This window comes from Sander lucioperca, chromosome 21, assembly GCF_008315115.2.
Source record: "Sander lucioperca isolate FBNREF2018 chromosome 21, SLUC_FBN_1.2, whole genome shotgun sequence".
Taxonomy (NCBI): Eukaryota; Metazoa; Chordata; class Actinopteri; order Perciformes; family Percidae; genus Sander; species Sander lucioperca.
The window spans coordinates 28,729,327-28,745,467 of NC_050193.1; the positions used below are offsets into that span (position 1 = coordinate 28,729,327).

Here is a 16,141-nt window from a genome sequence, read left to right on the forward strand (position 1 = left end):
ACAACGTAAATATATGTTCAGTTTACTGTCACAGAGGAGTGAAGAAACTAGAACATATTCACATTTAAGAAGCTGGGAATCAGAGATTTTTTACTTTTTTCATAAAAAAGGACTCAAACCGATTAATCAATTATCAAAACGGCAATTCATTTAATAGTTGACAACTAATCGATTTGATCTTTGCAGCTGTATTTCAGATGCAAGCCCTTGTGAAGGCGAGGCTGCTCTCAGTGCAGGTTTTACAGAATCACCGCTGAAGCTGTTAACATCCTACCGTCGTGTTCATCTTATTGGCAGAAGGCAGCTGTGAGCAGAAGCTCAGCCCTCTGCACAGCGCACACTGACTTATATTCAACATGCAGACTGTAATGTGATTTCTATGCATACTGTCATATATCATATTTAACAAAAACATTTTTTCATAAATAAGATAAGATACCCATTTTATTTAAGCTAACACTAAATATAAGTGATTTAATATTGTGTCGTGTTGTTGTTGTGTGCATTAAGAGTGATTTATGCTTCTGCGTTAAATCAACGTCGTGGGTATGTACGTAGGTACGGGAAGACACGTCGTAGCCTGACGTGCACCTCTCGAAAAAATTTAACTACACGTCGCTCGGCCGTGGCTTGGTAGCGTTGCATTTTCCCCGACTCATTTCCAGGTTCTCCTTCTCCATAAACAACATGAAATCAAGGAGAGGGTTAACTTTTCCTGCTCCAGATTTCCCACTATGGTCAGAAAGCACAGGGGAGACACTTTGTTTCTCTCACTATGACTCTAGAGTAGAGTTTAGATTCTCTGCCCGAGCCCGGCCGGCCGATATTTTCCGCCGCTATCCTCGGGTCGGGTCGGGTCGGGCCGGGCCGGGCCGGGCCGGGCCCTTGACCAAGCATTTGTGTTTTTTTAATCATTACTTTATTAGCCTTATTCGGTGGGGAGGAAGCTATGCCTCTCCAGATTCTCCAGTAGCTCTGGGTATATGTCCTGCACTGACTTGAGTGTGAGGTAAACTGTGCTACATCGTGCCTCCCCCCTCTGCAGCACTGTTCACGGCCAGTGCGTCAGCATGCAGACCGTGCCGAAGGACAATATTAATTAGATGATCGAGACAAGAAAATCTCCTATATGGTTCCAGGGCTTTGATTATGTTGCTGCCTTGATCTGTTACCCACACTATTTGGCTGAGGGAGCAGCTGAGGGAGCAGCTATAGGGTCGAGTTTTTTTTACGTTTCTTTATTCGGATCCATTTGCGATCCATTCCAGTCTGAATAAACAAACAAACAAACAGTGCAGTTTACATGCTTCGTCCTTGTTGCATTATTCATTAAGATAATTCTAAACAGATTTCTGTAGTTCAAACAACTCGGAATTGTAGTTGAGATCGTCAGTTATAACGGCCCACGTATTAAAAAAATGTAGGGTTTAAATCGGGCTCTGGCTCATAATTACAGTTAATGTGTCGGGCTGGGCTCGGACACAACGTGCACGGGCTCGGGTAGGGTCGGGCTTGATTTTTTGGGCCCGATCTAAGCTCTACTCTAGAGTCGGTATTCACTCTGAAGCTAATCGCCATCACTCTCCCACTCGCTCTACCCCACACACACACACACACACACACACACACACACACACGCCGGCCCTGCTATTCTCTTAAAGAGATCGACGCACACACCAGCGCACAAGTATAAACTTCAGGCCACTTATGTAGGCCACGGCGAAAGCTCTGCGTGGAGCCTCCGCAGAACCATTAATCACGTTTAGACTATAGGCTCTTTCTGAATCCTAGTCATCACGCAATAAATAAGTGGATGACATTTAGCCTACTATCTGTCATTACGTCCCATATGATTAATCCCATGATAATTCAATGTTAACTGAAAGAGTTTTTTCCTTGTCCATCAACGCAGCCACTCTGCCAGCTCCACTTTGCAATCATCCAGGCAGTACATGAGCTTGTCACGATTATCTCTCTGGCAACATAAATCAAGAGCCAAGTTGTTGTGTGATTTACATAATTGATTTGGTGATGTATCAAACTTTATAGAGTGTAACCTTAATTTGGAAGAGACAAACACACACAGTTTTGTTCACCGTGGCCTTCAGGTAAACACTCGCGCCCTCCACTGTATGAGACACACACACAAAAGCACAAACACACAATCGACTTGATTACACTCACCCAGTACTTTCTCACGCAAATTAAACCATGAACCAATCATATTTCACAGATAAATGCACACAGACATCACACTCATAGGCACACAAACAAACTCGCAAAAACACGCTGCTAAACTCACATTTAGAGTAAATCATCCATGGATGCCAATAAAGGAGCGGAAGAAAAAAAGAAATAAAAAAAAGTTTGAGTTACGGTGCTTGAACGGCACAACGATCTCAGGTTCCGCCTGGCAACCATTTCCCAGAAACTGCCGGCAGAGTGATATCTTCCCTTCGCTGTAAATCAACCAAGCCAAACACCAACAAATTATCAGGCTCATACTGGACGTCCAGCGCAAATATACTTCCTGCTCTAAGGTTTTTCTGAGAGTAAAACAGACTGAAGTCGTGCAAAGTTCCACGAGTTCTTATGGTGGCACCATCACGAATGGTTAGAGTCCCACTGAGAGTTGGCCTTTCTGAAAGTGCCCATCCACCCTCGAGTACTGAACGTCTGGTTACATGACGCAGGCTGACAGGTGTCTCCGACGGATTAGGTGAGCAGGTTCAGAGGTTAATGCACCCCAACTTAGATGTCACTTTGGTTCCACATTTGACCTTCAAAGGTTAGAACAACCTCCAGTGGTGTGTGTGTGTGTGTGTGTGTGTGTGTGTGTGTGTGTGTGGGGGGGGGGACGCTCTCTCATTTCTTAGTAGGAAAGGTCAGTTTGTTTTTTGTTGTCTTGCAGGAAAAACCCAAAAAGCAGAAAATACAATTTTGAAAATAACATATCAAAGTAGAGCCGAGGCGATATGGAGAAAATCAAATATCACAATATTTTTGACTCTACCTCGATATCGATTTTGCGAAGATATTGCAGGGTTGGCAATTGGTGCTTTGACAATTACTACAATAAGATTTTAGATACATAATCATCAGTAATGTGGCTATAATGACTAAAGTGGGTAAAGGCAAATAATAGAACAGTTAGAACAGTCTGGTGTGTTCAGAAAAGTACATCACTTTACTGTAATGCAGCCTTTAAAACAGGGAAAAGTCATATTGTGTCATATACTGTGTCATAAGAGAGATCCGCTCTATAAGCGTAAAAATAGGACAGTCTTTATTTAAATTTAAATTTTATAAGGTGTGTGCTGCAGTTTCGCACAGATGTTTCTTTTAAATTGTACTACCGATATACAGGAAATGACTTAATGACTGTCAATGAGTGTATTGGCAGTTTGGTTTGGTTTCTATTTTTATTCATTGTTTCCCGTCACCTTTGATAAAAGCTGGAAATAGATTGATGTTTTACAGCGCTGTGCCAGGTCGAAAAACTGAAGAAACAACAATCCCAAAGCACCTACTGTACCTACTGTATATAGAAAATGCATGCATTCATGGTACTTTTGACGCACTGTGGATAGACATCAACCAAACGCTGCATGTAATCAGAATCAGAAAGGGTTTTATTGCCAAGTACGTTTTTTAACACATACAAGGAATTTGTTTTGGTGTTGTTGGTGCACGTCACACCAATGTAATTACTCTTCTTACAAAAGGGCTTAGCATTTGAGCTCAAGACAAGCAAACATCTGAGATTGTGTCAGATAGAAATGGGATCCAATTTGAATTCTTGATTCTGACTCAGTTTCCTACTGTACTTACTGTATAGCACCCACACACTGTACTCAACAGGTGGACTCTGGTTCGAAATCCAGACCAAAAGACCATTTAATCCGAAGCCTTAAAGGGTAACTTTTTTTCAACCTGGACCCTATTTTCCTATGTCTTTGTGTCTAAGTGACTGATGGGAACAACAATCTTTGACATTGGTCCAGTATTAAGCAAGAATCGGCAGCGGCAAAAAAAGCTACAATGTAAGTTAATAGAGCAATTGTCCAGCTTGTATTTACCTTCATTAACTAATGTCAAGCTTTTGCTTTTGCTTTTGCATTTTGCATTAACTAATGTCAAGCTTTTGCATGTCTCCATACAATTTCATATATATAGCTTTTCCTTGTTGGTCATTCAGACATACTGTCTTCTACACCAGTGACAGGCTGTCATATATGTTTACTCAGTTGACAGACAGATTTCTATAAATGGTCCCAAGCCTAAAGCTACAGGAATGTACCTGCACACACACGGGCCTCTAACTGCATCTCAATATCACGGCTCAGAGAACAGTGAGAGAGTTTTGAACACAGTCTATACAGAAAATGTTCAAATGATAATAAATAAAACTGGAGCAATCATAATTCTTTAACACTTGGAAGTAAACATCTGAGGGCCCTATCTTGCACCCAGCGCGGCGCGGCGCAAAGCCCGACGCAAGTGTCTTTGCTAGTTTAAGACCGACGCAGTTGTCAGTTTTCCGTCCAGCGCCCACGTCGTTTAAATAGAAAATGCACCAGCGCCCATCTGTGGCCCATGGGCGTGCTGGTCTTACAGGGAGGTGTGTTCAGGTGCATTCTTGGCGTATTGCTATCTTGAGGCAGTGGGAAGTGATCGCGCCATTGATCAACAAAAACCTGGTCTAAAGTCAATAGCGCAGCATTTCATTGTTATTTTAACAGCGAATTAGTAAAATGCGCCTAGGCTTATGCACAGCGCGCGCACACTATGCTTGTTACACACACAGGGAAGCGCAGCAGCACACAAACAAACAAAAAAGATTACAAATAAAAATAGTACGGTGCAAATCCGCCATCGTAATAGCAATGCGCCAAGGTACAAACGCGCCTGGCTTTTAAAGGGAATGGGAGATGATCTCTGATTGGTTTATTGCATGTTACGCCCAAAACACACCTATGAATTAATGAAGACACTAAGTACAATCCTTTTGAACCATGCGCCTGGCACACAGACCCTTTTTTCCGCCGTCAAACTAACAAAAGTGATTTGGACACGCCCTAAATGCACCTGCGCCAGGCGCTCCACTACGTGCACTTAGATCGTTAAAATAGGGCCCTGAGACTTGCATTTGAGTACACCTGCTGTAGTGGATTTCCTACCTGTGGGGAACTCTGCAGGCACTACAATAGTGTCTCCAGCTACCAGCGAGGGCACTATCCACGTGTAGCCGTAGCCCGTGATCCCAACAGAGTGGGCCACCTCGAAGATGGTGTTGGCCTCTTCTTTTGTGCAGTAGAGAAGAATGACGGGGCTCTGCAGCTTCTTCAGCTGGTTTTGGATCTTCGAATCTCCGTCGTCTACGGACATGTCGAGCAGTAGAACTTCCTCCAGTTCCCAGCCCACAAAGCTGTTCTCGATGGTGCTACGGATCTGGATGGGACGGGGGAAGAAGAGGCTGATCACAAGAGAGAAGAGACTCGTACTTTTTCATTGCAATTTGCAGAGGTGGAAAGTAAAAGTAGTGTTACTTTGACAAACTTTTACTTAAGTACAAGTAAAAAGTAGCTAATTTAAAATGTAGTCAGAGTAAATGTTTCTTAGTTACTTTTTAACAGCAGGGGGGTGCGGGTGGGGGGAAACAAAAACGTCAGAAAAAAACAATGTTGCAACAATGTTGGAAAAAAGCGACAAAAACGAAATAATAAAAAGCGGCAAGCATCAGAAGAAGGTCAAATAAATTATTTCCCCAGCCTTCGATTTGACTTTGTTGACAGATACTTTGCCAAAGCGACCTCTTTATTTCTTTTCTTTTATGCTCAGTAAAAGTTGTGCTTTAAAATTAGTACAGTACTTATTTAACTAAAAGTTAAATTCCTGATTTTTAAAACTACTTTAAAAAGTAGAAGTACACAACAACAACAAAAACAATTACAGTAACATAAGTCATTGTAATTAGTTACTTTCCACCTCTGGTTGGCATTGTCCTATGAGGATTGACGAGGATGAAAATCCTCAAAATTGGGATTATTAGAACGGTTCAGAGGTGAAGTTCATACCAAACATTGAATGCTTAAAGGCATACTATGTAACTTTTCCCGCTTCGGTCCCCCTACATAGTATGCCTTTAAGACGTGTCTAATCAGCTTTCAGACATTAAAGTGGTCAGGGAAGCTAACTCATCTTCTGTTGTTGTGTCTGTTGTGTCTGTTCTGATCATTTGTAAGTAAGTAAAGTTTATTTCTAGAGCACATTTGAACACAGCTTAAGCTGACCAAAGTGCTTTACAATGAAGCGCCAAGGCGCTGATAAAATCATACAAATGTTAAAATTAAAATAAAAAGTAGAAAGAAAACACACATACAGAAAAGCATCCCAATCAACAACAACAGCAAGCAGCGATTTGTGTGCGTTGTCTCAGCTGAGCGCGGTTACCTTGGTGACAAAGTCCTGGTAACCCGGGTAGTACGTGGTGACGATGGAGAAGATGTACCAGTCGTACTCCTCCATGATGTTTAGCATGACTGACGCCTGCTGCTCGATGGAGGGGCCGAACTGAAAGAACATGGAGTCGTCATCCTGGAAGTGACAAGAGAGACGGACGCACAGAGGAACAAAGAGACACAGTGTAAGTGGTTACGTAACAACTGCTGGCCTCCACTTTCATTTAGTTGGCTTTACACACAGAGGAGAACAGATACTACTTAAAGGATGGCGGTGGTTTTGTAACATTATTGGTGGGAACATTAATTTAGCTGCCTTTATTCTCTCACTCACCGAGGAGAAAGGCGAGAGGACACCAGTGGGCTTGTAATGATACCAGTCATGAGTTTCATTACTTGCCTTTATGACTCCTTTAATGAGTTTGTGCACGGGGGCAGCTGGAGCAAATTCTGGGGACTCAAAGCCGCTGTCCTTAATCTCGTTGATCATTTTCGCCAATTTGTTTTATTACCGTGTTGGAACAATGCAATTCCAAAGTAACCTGCGAGGTGCTAGATATTAATGACACTGATTGTCCTAGAAATAGCGCACACACACACACACACAGCTACTCTGGACACGCTGTACATAAAACATTCACTAACTCTGTTAGCAGTAGCCCTTCCCTTGGAGAGGCTGAAACTAAATATGAGAGATACAGAAGGTACAGCAAACCAACCGGCAGTGCAGTCAGAGACAGACACTTCAACAAACATCGCTCACAGACTGACATCTAAGCCTTTGCGACCAGTGTTGAAATGGAATATTGAGCTGGACAGAAGAAGAGGAGGAGGTGAGAAATGCTAGTCTAGACGAGACTCAGCAGCTCTGCGACATGTCTGTGAGCCCAACTCCTGTATGCACAATGCACAAAGTTCATGTTCTTGGATATTCATGCTTCTAAAGTGGCAAATGAAATGAATGAGAGTGATTTTGTTGTGCGTTTCGATTGTGCACTGAATGTGGGTAAAGTCAGTTGTACAGTAGTCTGGATTGACAACAGTTCATTTACAAATCAGTTCGTACCGGGACACAACAGCAACCTTCGATGCCAGTGAGCTACACGCTGAAAATGCCAAGTTTTAAAGAAAATTTGGATTGTGCAACAAGTGCAGGCCTGCTTGATTCTTTCAGGGAATGATTGTAAAGATTTACAAATAATATGTTTACGGCATTTACTCTCTAACTGGGACGTTTTGGGACCAATTGGTGGGATTGTTGTGTGGACGAAGCTCCCGTTACTGTACTGTGTGACCAGTCAACTTCATTTAATATTGTATGTGGCATTTTCTTTTGCGGGGTTGGTTCCACCAGAACAAGTTCCATCCCGAGACTATTTTGCAGAGCCACAGTCACTGCGCCCAGAGCTTAGAGCTGCACATGACGATTGTGATTGGTTTAAAAAATAAAAAAGGCAAAAAAACCTAGAGCTTCTTTTATTCTCCTATCCTGGAGTGTATGTGTGGAGGGGCAGACCTTACTCCACAGCGCTGTGGAGATAGGTCTGGCAATGTGAGACTAGGCAGGCAGGGTGTTGAAATCTCTCTGGCTCCTTAGGGCTCTCTCTGTGCTTCAGTCAACATCAAAGGCAACCTGCCCCTCCCAGGGGATGCACATGGGTTGATCCGCTACCTTACTTCTGCATTAATGAGATCAGGGCTATACCATTGAGGTGGCATGTTGAGAGCTACAGTGCACATGTTGCAAAAGCTGAACTCTCTTTCAAATTACGTGCTGCATCCGTGAGGTTGCCATTATCACCCTGTGCTGTGTGAAATATGGAACGAGTGCATCTAATGCTGCAGAGGCTGTTTCGAAATCATGAAATAATGATGCACAGGCTGACGTTGTACTCATGTTTCTCTCCACTAACTGTTACCCATTTGTTCCTCAACTTTCAATCTCTTCTATGCCTTCTTTTTCTCTGACCCTTCATCCATCTCTATCTATCTCTTCTCTCGCTCTGCCGTCCCATTCATACCAGTGGTATTACTGCCAGGGCACAGTTATAATTGAATTTCCAGATTCCTGCAAAACTGCTCTACCCTTTATCCTCTGTACAGCACCCGGTTTGCCACCCATGTCCGCTGGCTTCCTCTTTCTATCTCTCTCTTCTTAAGAGCAGTATTAATGCACTGTCCAACACACTCATTCAGAGTGCCAGAGGTCTGCAGAATTTTCATTAGCCTTTAAGAAAAATGCATGCTAAAAGAAGAGCATGACAGAAGCAGAAGCATGGAAAGAATGAGGGTGAGAGATATGGTAAAAAAAAATCATTGGTGGGAGAGCACGTTGAATGACAAGAAACCTTGGGTCAAATGAAGTGCTGCAAAACACCTCTCTTCATTTACAGCAACAATAATTAGGGCCCGGCCACATTATCGCCTTCTGTTGGCAGAAGGTGATCGATTAGTGAGTATTAAAATTCCCAAAAGGCCGGCGAGTCAGTCAGCCAGACGCAGGAAGCCAGCCAGCAAGGCTTTGAATAAGCTTCTGAGCCGGTCACTGTCTTCTCTGTGGATCCACGGCTGACGTCAGCGCTGGCTACTGTATACAGACAACAATACACTGCGGCGCACAATACAGCAGGATGAATGGCCAGTGGAGACAGGGGAGAGAGAGATGGAGAGATACGGCGAGAGATTAAACCCGTAGAGGAGGAAACCGATAAGAGAAAAACAGAGGGGAACTAAAGGGAGAGAAAAAGGAAGTAAGCACGCAAGAATAAAGTATAGAGATGTACAAAAAGCAGCGAGGATGCAGCTGAGATTTGAAGCCTCCAGAGGGACAGGGGCAGAGGACAATGTGGTGACAATGGGATGAATGGAGAGGAAGAGGGCAGGCTGGCAGACGGCTGTGATCCGGTACGGAGCGAGTGAGCAGTGAAAGGGCAGGAAGCCAGGAGCCGGTGAAGGAGCAGGGAAACGGAGGTGTGTGTGTGTGTGTGTGTGTGTGTGTGTGTGTGTGTGTGTGTGTGTGTGTGTGTGTGTGTGTGTGTGTGTGTGTGTGTGTCAGGCAGTCAGCCAGCCATTTAGGCAGGAGGAGGCTAAGCCTGAGTTGTTCAACCACAGAGGACTGATGCTGTCAGAGAGAGAGACGTGACACGTGTGCGCTCCTCTACGGGAAGCGTGTGTGTGTGTGTGTGTGTGTGTGTGTGTGTGAGAGGTGGATAGAGACATGTCCGTATCTATGTATGTTTCCATGTGTGTGTGTGTGTGTGTGTGTGTGTGTGTGTGTAGTTGATGTCTGTATTGTGCCTCTTATTTTGCCTGTGTGCACCTGCATGTCTGTATTTGTGTAGGCGTGGCCTCAGTAGGGCTCTCTTTTATGTGTGTGTGTGTGTGTGTGTGTGTGTGTGTGTGTGTGTGTGTGTGTGTGTGTATTCCATGGTTGACAGGCCTTGGTCTGCCAGAGTTGCCTGCTCTGCCCCAGAGCCTCCAAATGAGTGCACTCAAACACTCCTTGAGCAGTTTTTTGACTCGAAGGGGAGAGAGAGTCAATAACTCAGGTATTTCAATTACACACACAGGGACACATCAGTGACTGCAAAAGAAATAGACCCACTACCAATTTTGCTTTGTAATATTCACACACACACACACACACACACAAATTTGAATGGCTTTAAACACAGACTCCGACATACACGCAAGCACGCAAATACACACACACGCGCACACACACATACACAAACGCGTGCACACACACACACACACACACACACACACACACACACACACACACACAGCTGCATTCAAAAGCCACCCTCTAATAGAAAGGGCGCACTCAACACACAATACAAAACACAAAATGACAAATCACGACTGCAATCACAGACTAATACTAGGGTGCTGCTTTTGGACACACACAAGCACTCATACACACTTCTCACACACACACACACACACACACACACACACTTAACAGCATGATGAAACAGCACGACTCACACTGCTAAACTGCTAAGTGTATTGTACACTGATCACATAAAGCAAATATATACGGAACATGGTAAAACGCTTTTATAGTTTAAGGTGCATACACACATTTGCACTACTATTTGCTGTGTTCTGTACATACTGTACTGAGTTCAACTGTTACCACAGGAAATACTACAGTTTGAGCTGCACAAACCATGTCTTTCCAGGACGACTGACAGCTGACCCAGTGTTTAAAGGCCCAGTCGTTTACATCAAACTACACAATAACACCAGAGAATTTGTTATTTTCAGGTAATGTACTGTTCATGTCAGTTAGATGTTTTTACTGTTGTATTCGAGCACCCTGATATTAATATTTATATCAGTATTTATTACGGGGTCGGTTTGTACTGATGTAATTAGGATTTTATTGTTTATATCTTTTTATCTGTCTTGGTTTTGTAACATCTTGAGTTCTAAGTGTTCTATCTTTTACATGTTATCCCTTGGATTGAATGTGTTTTGTAGATGCATGCATACTAAAGATCCTCAGTGTTATTATAAACACATCACACATTTATTTTAGTTTTTACAGACTATCGAGCAACACTTCATCGAACTGTCAGATTTTTGAACAGGGTTCTGCAGCACGTTCAGGGTGACAGTGACATTCATGAGCTAATGCGTGCTAACTGCGCTAATGACAGATCGGATTTTTGGGGTTATATATAATGACTAGTTTGGATGGGTTATTATTCGGTTTGATTTAACTGACAGATGAAACATGGACATGTGTATTTATACACAAAAGTTTGGGGTCACATAGAAATTTCCATTCTACTCCATTACAGACAGAATACCAGCTGAGATCAGTTGCATTGTTTCTTTAACCAGGGCAGCAGTTTTCAGATTACATCATGTGTTTACATAATTGCAAAAGGGTTCTCCAATGTTTTCTCAGTTAGCCTTTTAAAATGATATCAGATTAGTAAACAGGATGAGCCTTTGGAACATTGGATGAATGGTTGCTGATGATGGGCAATGTAGATATTGAATTAAAGATCAGCCACTTCTTTCTACAACAGTCGAGAACCCTTTTGCAATTATGTAATCACATGATGTAATCTGAAAACTGCTGCCCTGATTAAAAAAAAACAATGCTACTGATCTCAGCTGGTATTCTGTCTATAATGGAGTGGAATGGAAATTTCTAAGTGACCCCAAATTTTTGACCGGTAGTGTATATACAAGTATGTGAATGTATACATATATAAATAAGTGAAGAATTAAATTAATTGTATACAAGTAGAAAAAGGAGGTAGACCAGAAACGTGTTTTTAACTTCTTCCTAGTCCTTTCTGAACATGGGAATCCTTATTTGAATAATTTACAATCGTTTTGAAAGATGTGTTTGCTGAGTACGTAGTTTTTGTTGGTTTTTCTGGCTTGTGCTGAAATGTACATCTTCTTATTTATCTTTTGTCTGTAAAATGTTCAGAATAAACTTAACTAAAAAAAACTAAGCCTCTCTTCCTCCGGGCAGCTGCCTCTGTCTCACCTGGGTCCGGTTCCAGAGATGCTTGGACTGGAGAGCAGCGTTCTCTGCACACGGATTAAAGGAGAATTCCGGTCGATTTCAACACGTAGCTCTGTTGTTTTTAAATTTGGAGTGCTGTCAGTAGCGAGAAAAACGAAAACAATCGGTGCTGCCTACACCGTGTTATCCTCCTGCTACAGTTAGCACACAGGAGGCTGAAACAGGGCAAGTTTTAAACGTGCTTTTAGCCTCTTAACATGTTCAAAATGTCATTAAAAGTGCCTACCCATGTGAGGTGATTCCTTCCGAGTGAACACAGTGAATCTGACTGCAGTAGATGTGAAAGAAATGCATGAAAGTTGTGCTAATTCAGCTCTGTTTAGTGCCGGTGTTGAGACGGCAAGAGGAGTGCTTAGGGACCGTCTACAAACTACAACACCGAAAAGAGATACAAACATATTTATTAATTTAATGATTAAATAAGGTAGTGTCTCCAAACTTACCTCAATTATAAATTGGCTCCTGCTAGTTGTACTACATCACTTACTTTTAAAAAATAAGCATATGCCTATTTTTGAAATTATTTTTGTATCTCTTTTCGGTGTTTTCAGGGTGTGTTTGCTAGTTTTAGTTTAGTTTCAGTTTATCGGAATTATCAAGTTTGAGTTTTTAGATATTTAGTTTTTTAACCTGGCAATGTAGTTTCAGTTTAGGTTTAGTTTTTCTTCAAGGTTTTAGTTTTGATTTAGTTTAAGTTTCCTCTTCCTAAAAAATATTTTTCACTGCTTATTTTCGTTAACGTTTTGGCCTACTATAACCCTGATAAACAGACGATGGGTTTAGTAATGTTCGTTTCAGATCAGAAACAACTCTTTGGAACTGTTAAGTTCAAAAAAACTAAAACAAAATAGGATAATACACAATAAGAAATAAAGAAGCAAATCCTCAACTTCTGTGCCATGTGTTATTTTAAGATAACCGCTTGGATCATGGTGGATTACACCTTACATGCTGTGTGACTACCTATCCTGAAATACTGATATAACATACAAAAGCTACCACAGATAATGTGGGAGAATGTGGAATACATCCTAATTAGCGCAGAAAAAAACTACTAGAATGTCATTCCCTTAGCAACACTATTGATTTCAAGGCCTTTTTAACCAACCGCTACATGTACAGTATATACCATATAGGTATTTCTTCTTTGTGAGGATGAAGTCAGACACTAACAGTGTGAGTGGAAGAGAGACAAAGACTGAGATGGAAAGGTAGAGCAAGCCGGAGAGAGAGATGATGGTGGTGTCTGTTGCTGGGAGGTTTTTGGCAATGCATATTACTATCCTGCCTATAAAGGCTGCTTTGAACTTGAGCTGACGGGGAGGGGCGCTATTGACTGATGCTGCACTGCCTGATGGAAAGAGAAGCCAGAGAGAGAGAGTGGGAGAGAAAGAGAGACAGAGAGAGAGAGAGAGAGAGAGAGAGAGAGAGAGAGAGAGTGGGAGAGAGAGAGTGAGAGACAGAGAAAAAGCAATGGAGGGATGAAAAAAGAGCGCTGGAGTGGGAGGTGAGGCAGGAGGAAAGGGGGAAGGGGGGGGGGGGGGGGGGGGGAACAGCTGGCCTTCACTTGAATATAGTGAATTTAAAAGACAGTGGGCAGTAGATATAAACTCAGCACAGCCACAGGCATTCACACACACACACACACACACACACACACACACACACACACTCGTTTCAAATAAAGCCTGTGAGCACAAGCCGCCATCACCACGTGCACTGAAATTACATATTGATGACAAACCCTCCTCTTTGCTCCCCGTCATTTCTCTTTGTCCCTCTCTCGCCACACACACACACACACACACACACACACACACACACACACACACACACCATCTCTACCTCAATTAAACCTCCCCTCACTCCCCGTATCTCTTTTTCCCTCTACTTCACTCTTCTCGTGCCTCATCATCACATTTCTTATCATGGAAGCCTACTTATCTTTAATCAAACACATACAAGCTTAATTAGCTTGCACATTTGTCAGACCGTCATCTAATTAACAGTGACCTTATTTTAAGTACTTTCTGAACCTTAATTAAAAAAAACACAGGTCTTCATTAGTATATTTGACTCATTTTGCCTCAACATGATTTTGATTGCAATGTGGCCACCCAGTCACAGCCTCTGTACCCATCCAGGGGTTTAAAGAATGAAGAGACACAAAACTCCAAAAAGTCCAAAAAGAAACTGGAAGGAAATTAAAAAGATAAAGGGGTTGTTTTGTTTCGTATTTTGACGCAATCAGACGTTAATGCCACTTAAAACGCACACACACACACACACACACACACACACACACACACACACACACAAATGCACAGATCGTTTCTCTCTGGCCCATTTCTGCTCTAAGTTTAGCAGACGACTCACCCAGGGGCCTCAGCAGTCTGATGCTTTTCCTGCTGCTGCTCTTGTTTGTCCCTTGGTCCTTGTGGAACAGTAATAGTTCTTCCTCTGAGTGTGTGTCTGCGAGTGTGTCTCGTAAAGTTAGGCCAAGGAGACTAAATAGGGTGGCTGGAGGGAAGCCTGAGTCTACAAAATATATGGACATCGTCTGGCTTTTATATCTGTGTATTTGTCTGTGGAAATGTATGGCTGGGTGAGGCTGAGTGATAACAAGGTGGAAAAGGAATGGTAAACTATGTTCCACAACATTTTGTAGGGTTAGGTTTATGCAAGGTTTAGTCTCGCATTGCCAGACCTTCCTCCACAGCGCTGCAGAGGAGGGTCTGGCTAGTCCACACAGCATTCCTGGATGGGAGAACATGCTCTGGTTTATTGGCATTTCTTTAAACCAATCACAATCGTCATGGGCGGCGCTAAGCACGGAGCAATGACGCTTCTTCAATATAGCCTCGGGAAGGAACTTGTTTTGGTGGAACATGTGGATGTTCAAAAGATGTGCAACGTGCAACAGAAAACTCAGATTGGACAGATAGTCTAGCTAGCTGTCTGGATTTACCCTGCAGAGATCTGAGGAGCAGTTAACTATAGTCCTCAGAAATCCACCAGAGGTTAGAACGCCAACATAAAGAAAGAGGAAGGGGACGGACAAATGATAGACATTCGGCGGAATTTCTGGCAGAACCTGAACCATCCCAGAAGTGGAACATCGTAGATATAGACAATGCAAGGTTATGCATATTTGCATATTTTAGTGCATATTGTAGATTTTATATATATATATATATATATATATATATATATACAGTGCTGCTCATAAGTATTCATACCCATGGTCAAGTTGACTAAAAAGAGGAATAAAAAAAATCATCTTTTGGAAATTGATCTTAATGCCTTAATTAAAAAAATGAGGAAAAATCCAACCTTTTAAGGACACAATTTTTTTTTGTGAATTAATAATGTATTGTAAATAAATAAATGTTCTTCCTTAAAATACAGGGGCCATAATTATACATACCCCTATGTTAAATTCCCATAGAGGCAGGCAGATTTTTATTTTTAAAGGCCAGTTATTTCATGGATCCAGGATACTATGCATCCTGATAAAGTTCCCTTGGCCTTTGGAATTAAAATAGCCCCACATCATCACATACCCTTCACCATACCCCCACATCATCACATACCCTTCACCATACCTAGAGATTGGCATGGTTTTATTTCAGTTAGCCTAATAGCTGGTTTGATTTGCATTGATATGGATCTTATCTCAGTTAGCTTTTACTGTGTGTATATATATATATATATATATATATATATATATATATACACACACACACAGTAACAGGGCTCTTGTTTTGAAATTAGTCAGATGGAAATATTAAAAAGCCAGCCAGAGACAACGTTGTCAAATATCTAATGGAGCTAGCGTTAGCTTGATTAGCTAGCCAACTACAGCTGATGAAATCTTCCAGCTAGGGTGTTATTTCAGCTGACAAAATCAATATTGGTCGACTACAAATCAATGATCTTGTTGTTTTAAAAAAAAATCTGCCACCGTCATCACTGTAAGCTGCCGTGAGAACGAAAAGCTTGACATGCGTAGAGAGAGCAACTGAGGCTGTCTGGGCTTAGCGAACGGCCAATTTCTTTGTTGCTCTCATATCTTGCACAGCCAAAAAGTAGACAGACTCGTACAGGTTACAACTCACAACCT

At 42.1% G+C, this 16,141-nt stretch overlaps 1 protein-coding gene across 3 annotated transcripts in view; it reads right to left on the reverse strand.

Moving 5' to 3' along the window:
• LOC116065533 (glutamate receptor ionotropic, NMDA 2B) overlaps window positions 1-16,141 on the reverse strand; it is a 165,777-nt gene that overhangs the window by 63,302 nt on the left and 86,334 nt on the right. For all 3 annotated transcript variants that reach the window (XM_035996781.1, XM_031321076.2, XM_035996780.1), the window contains exons 5-6: window positions 6,454-6,597; window positions 5,181-5,451 (exon numbers count right to left, since the gene is read on the reverse strand). In XM_035996781.1, coding sequence (XP_035852674.1) covers window positions 5,181-5,451; window positions 6,454-6,597 — 415 coding nt within the window. The remainder of the gene's footprint in view (window positions 1-5,180; window positions 5,452-6,453; window positions 6,598-16,141) is intronic.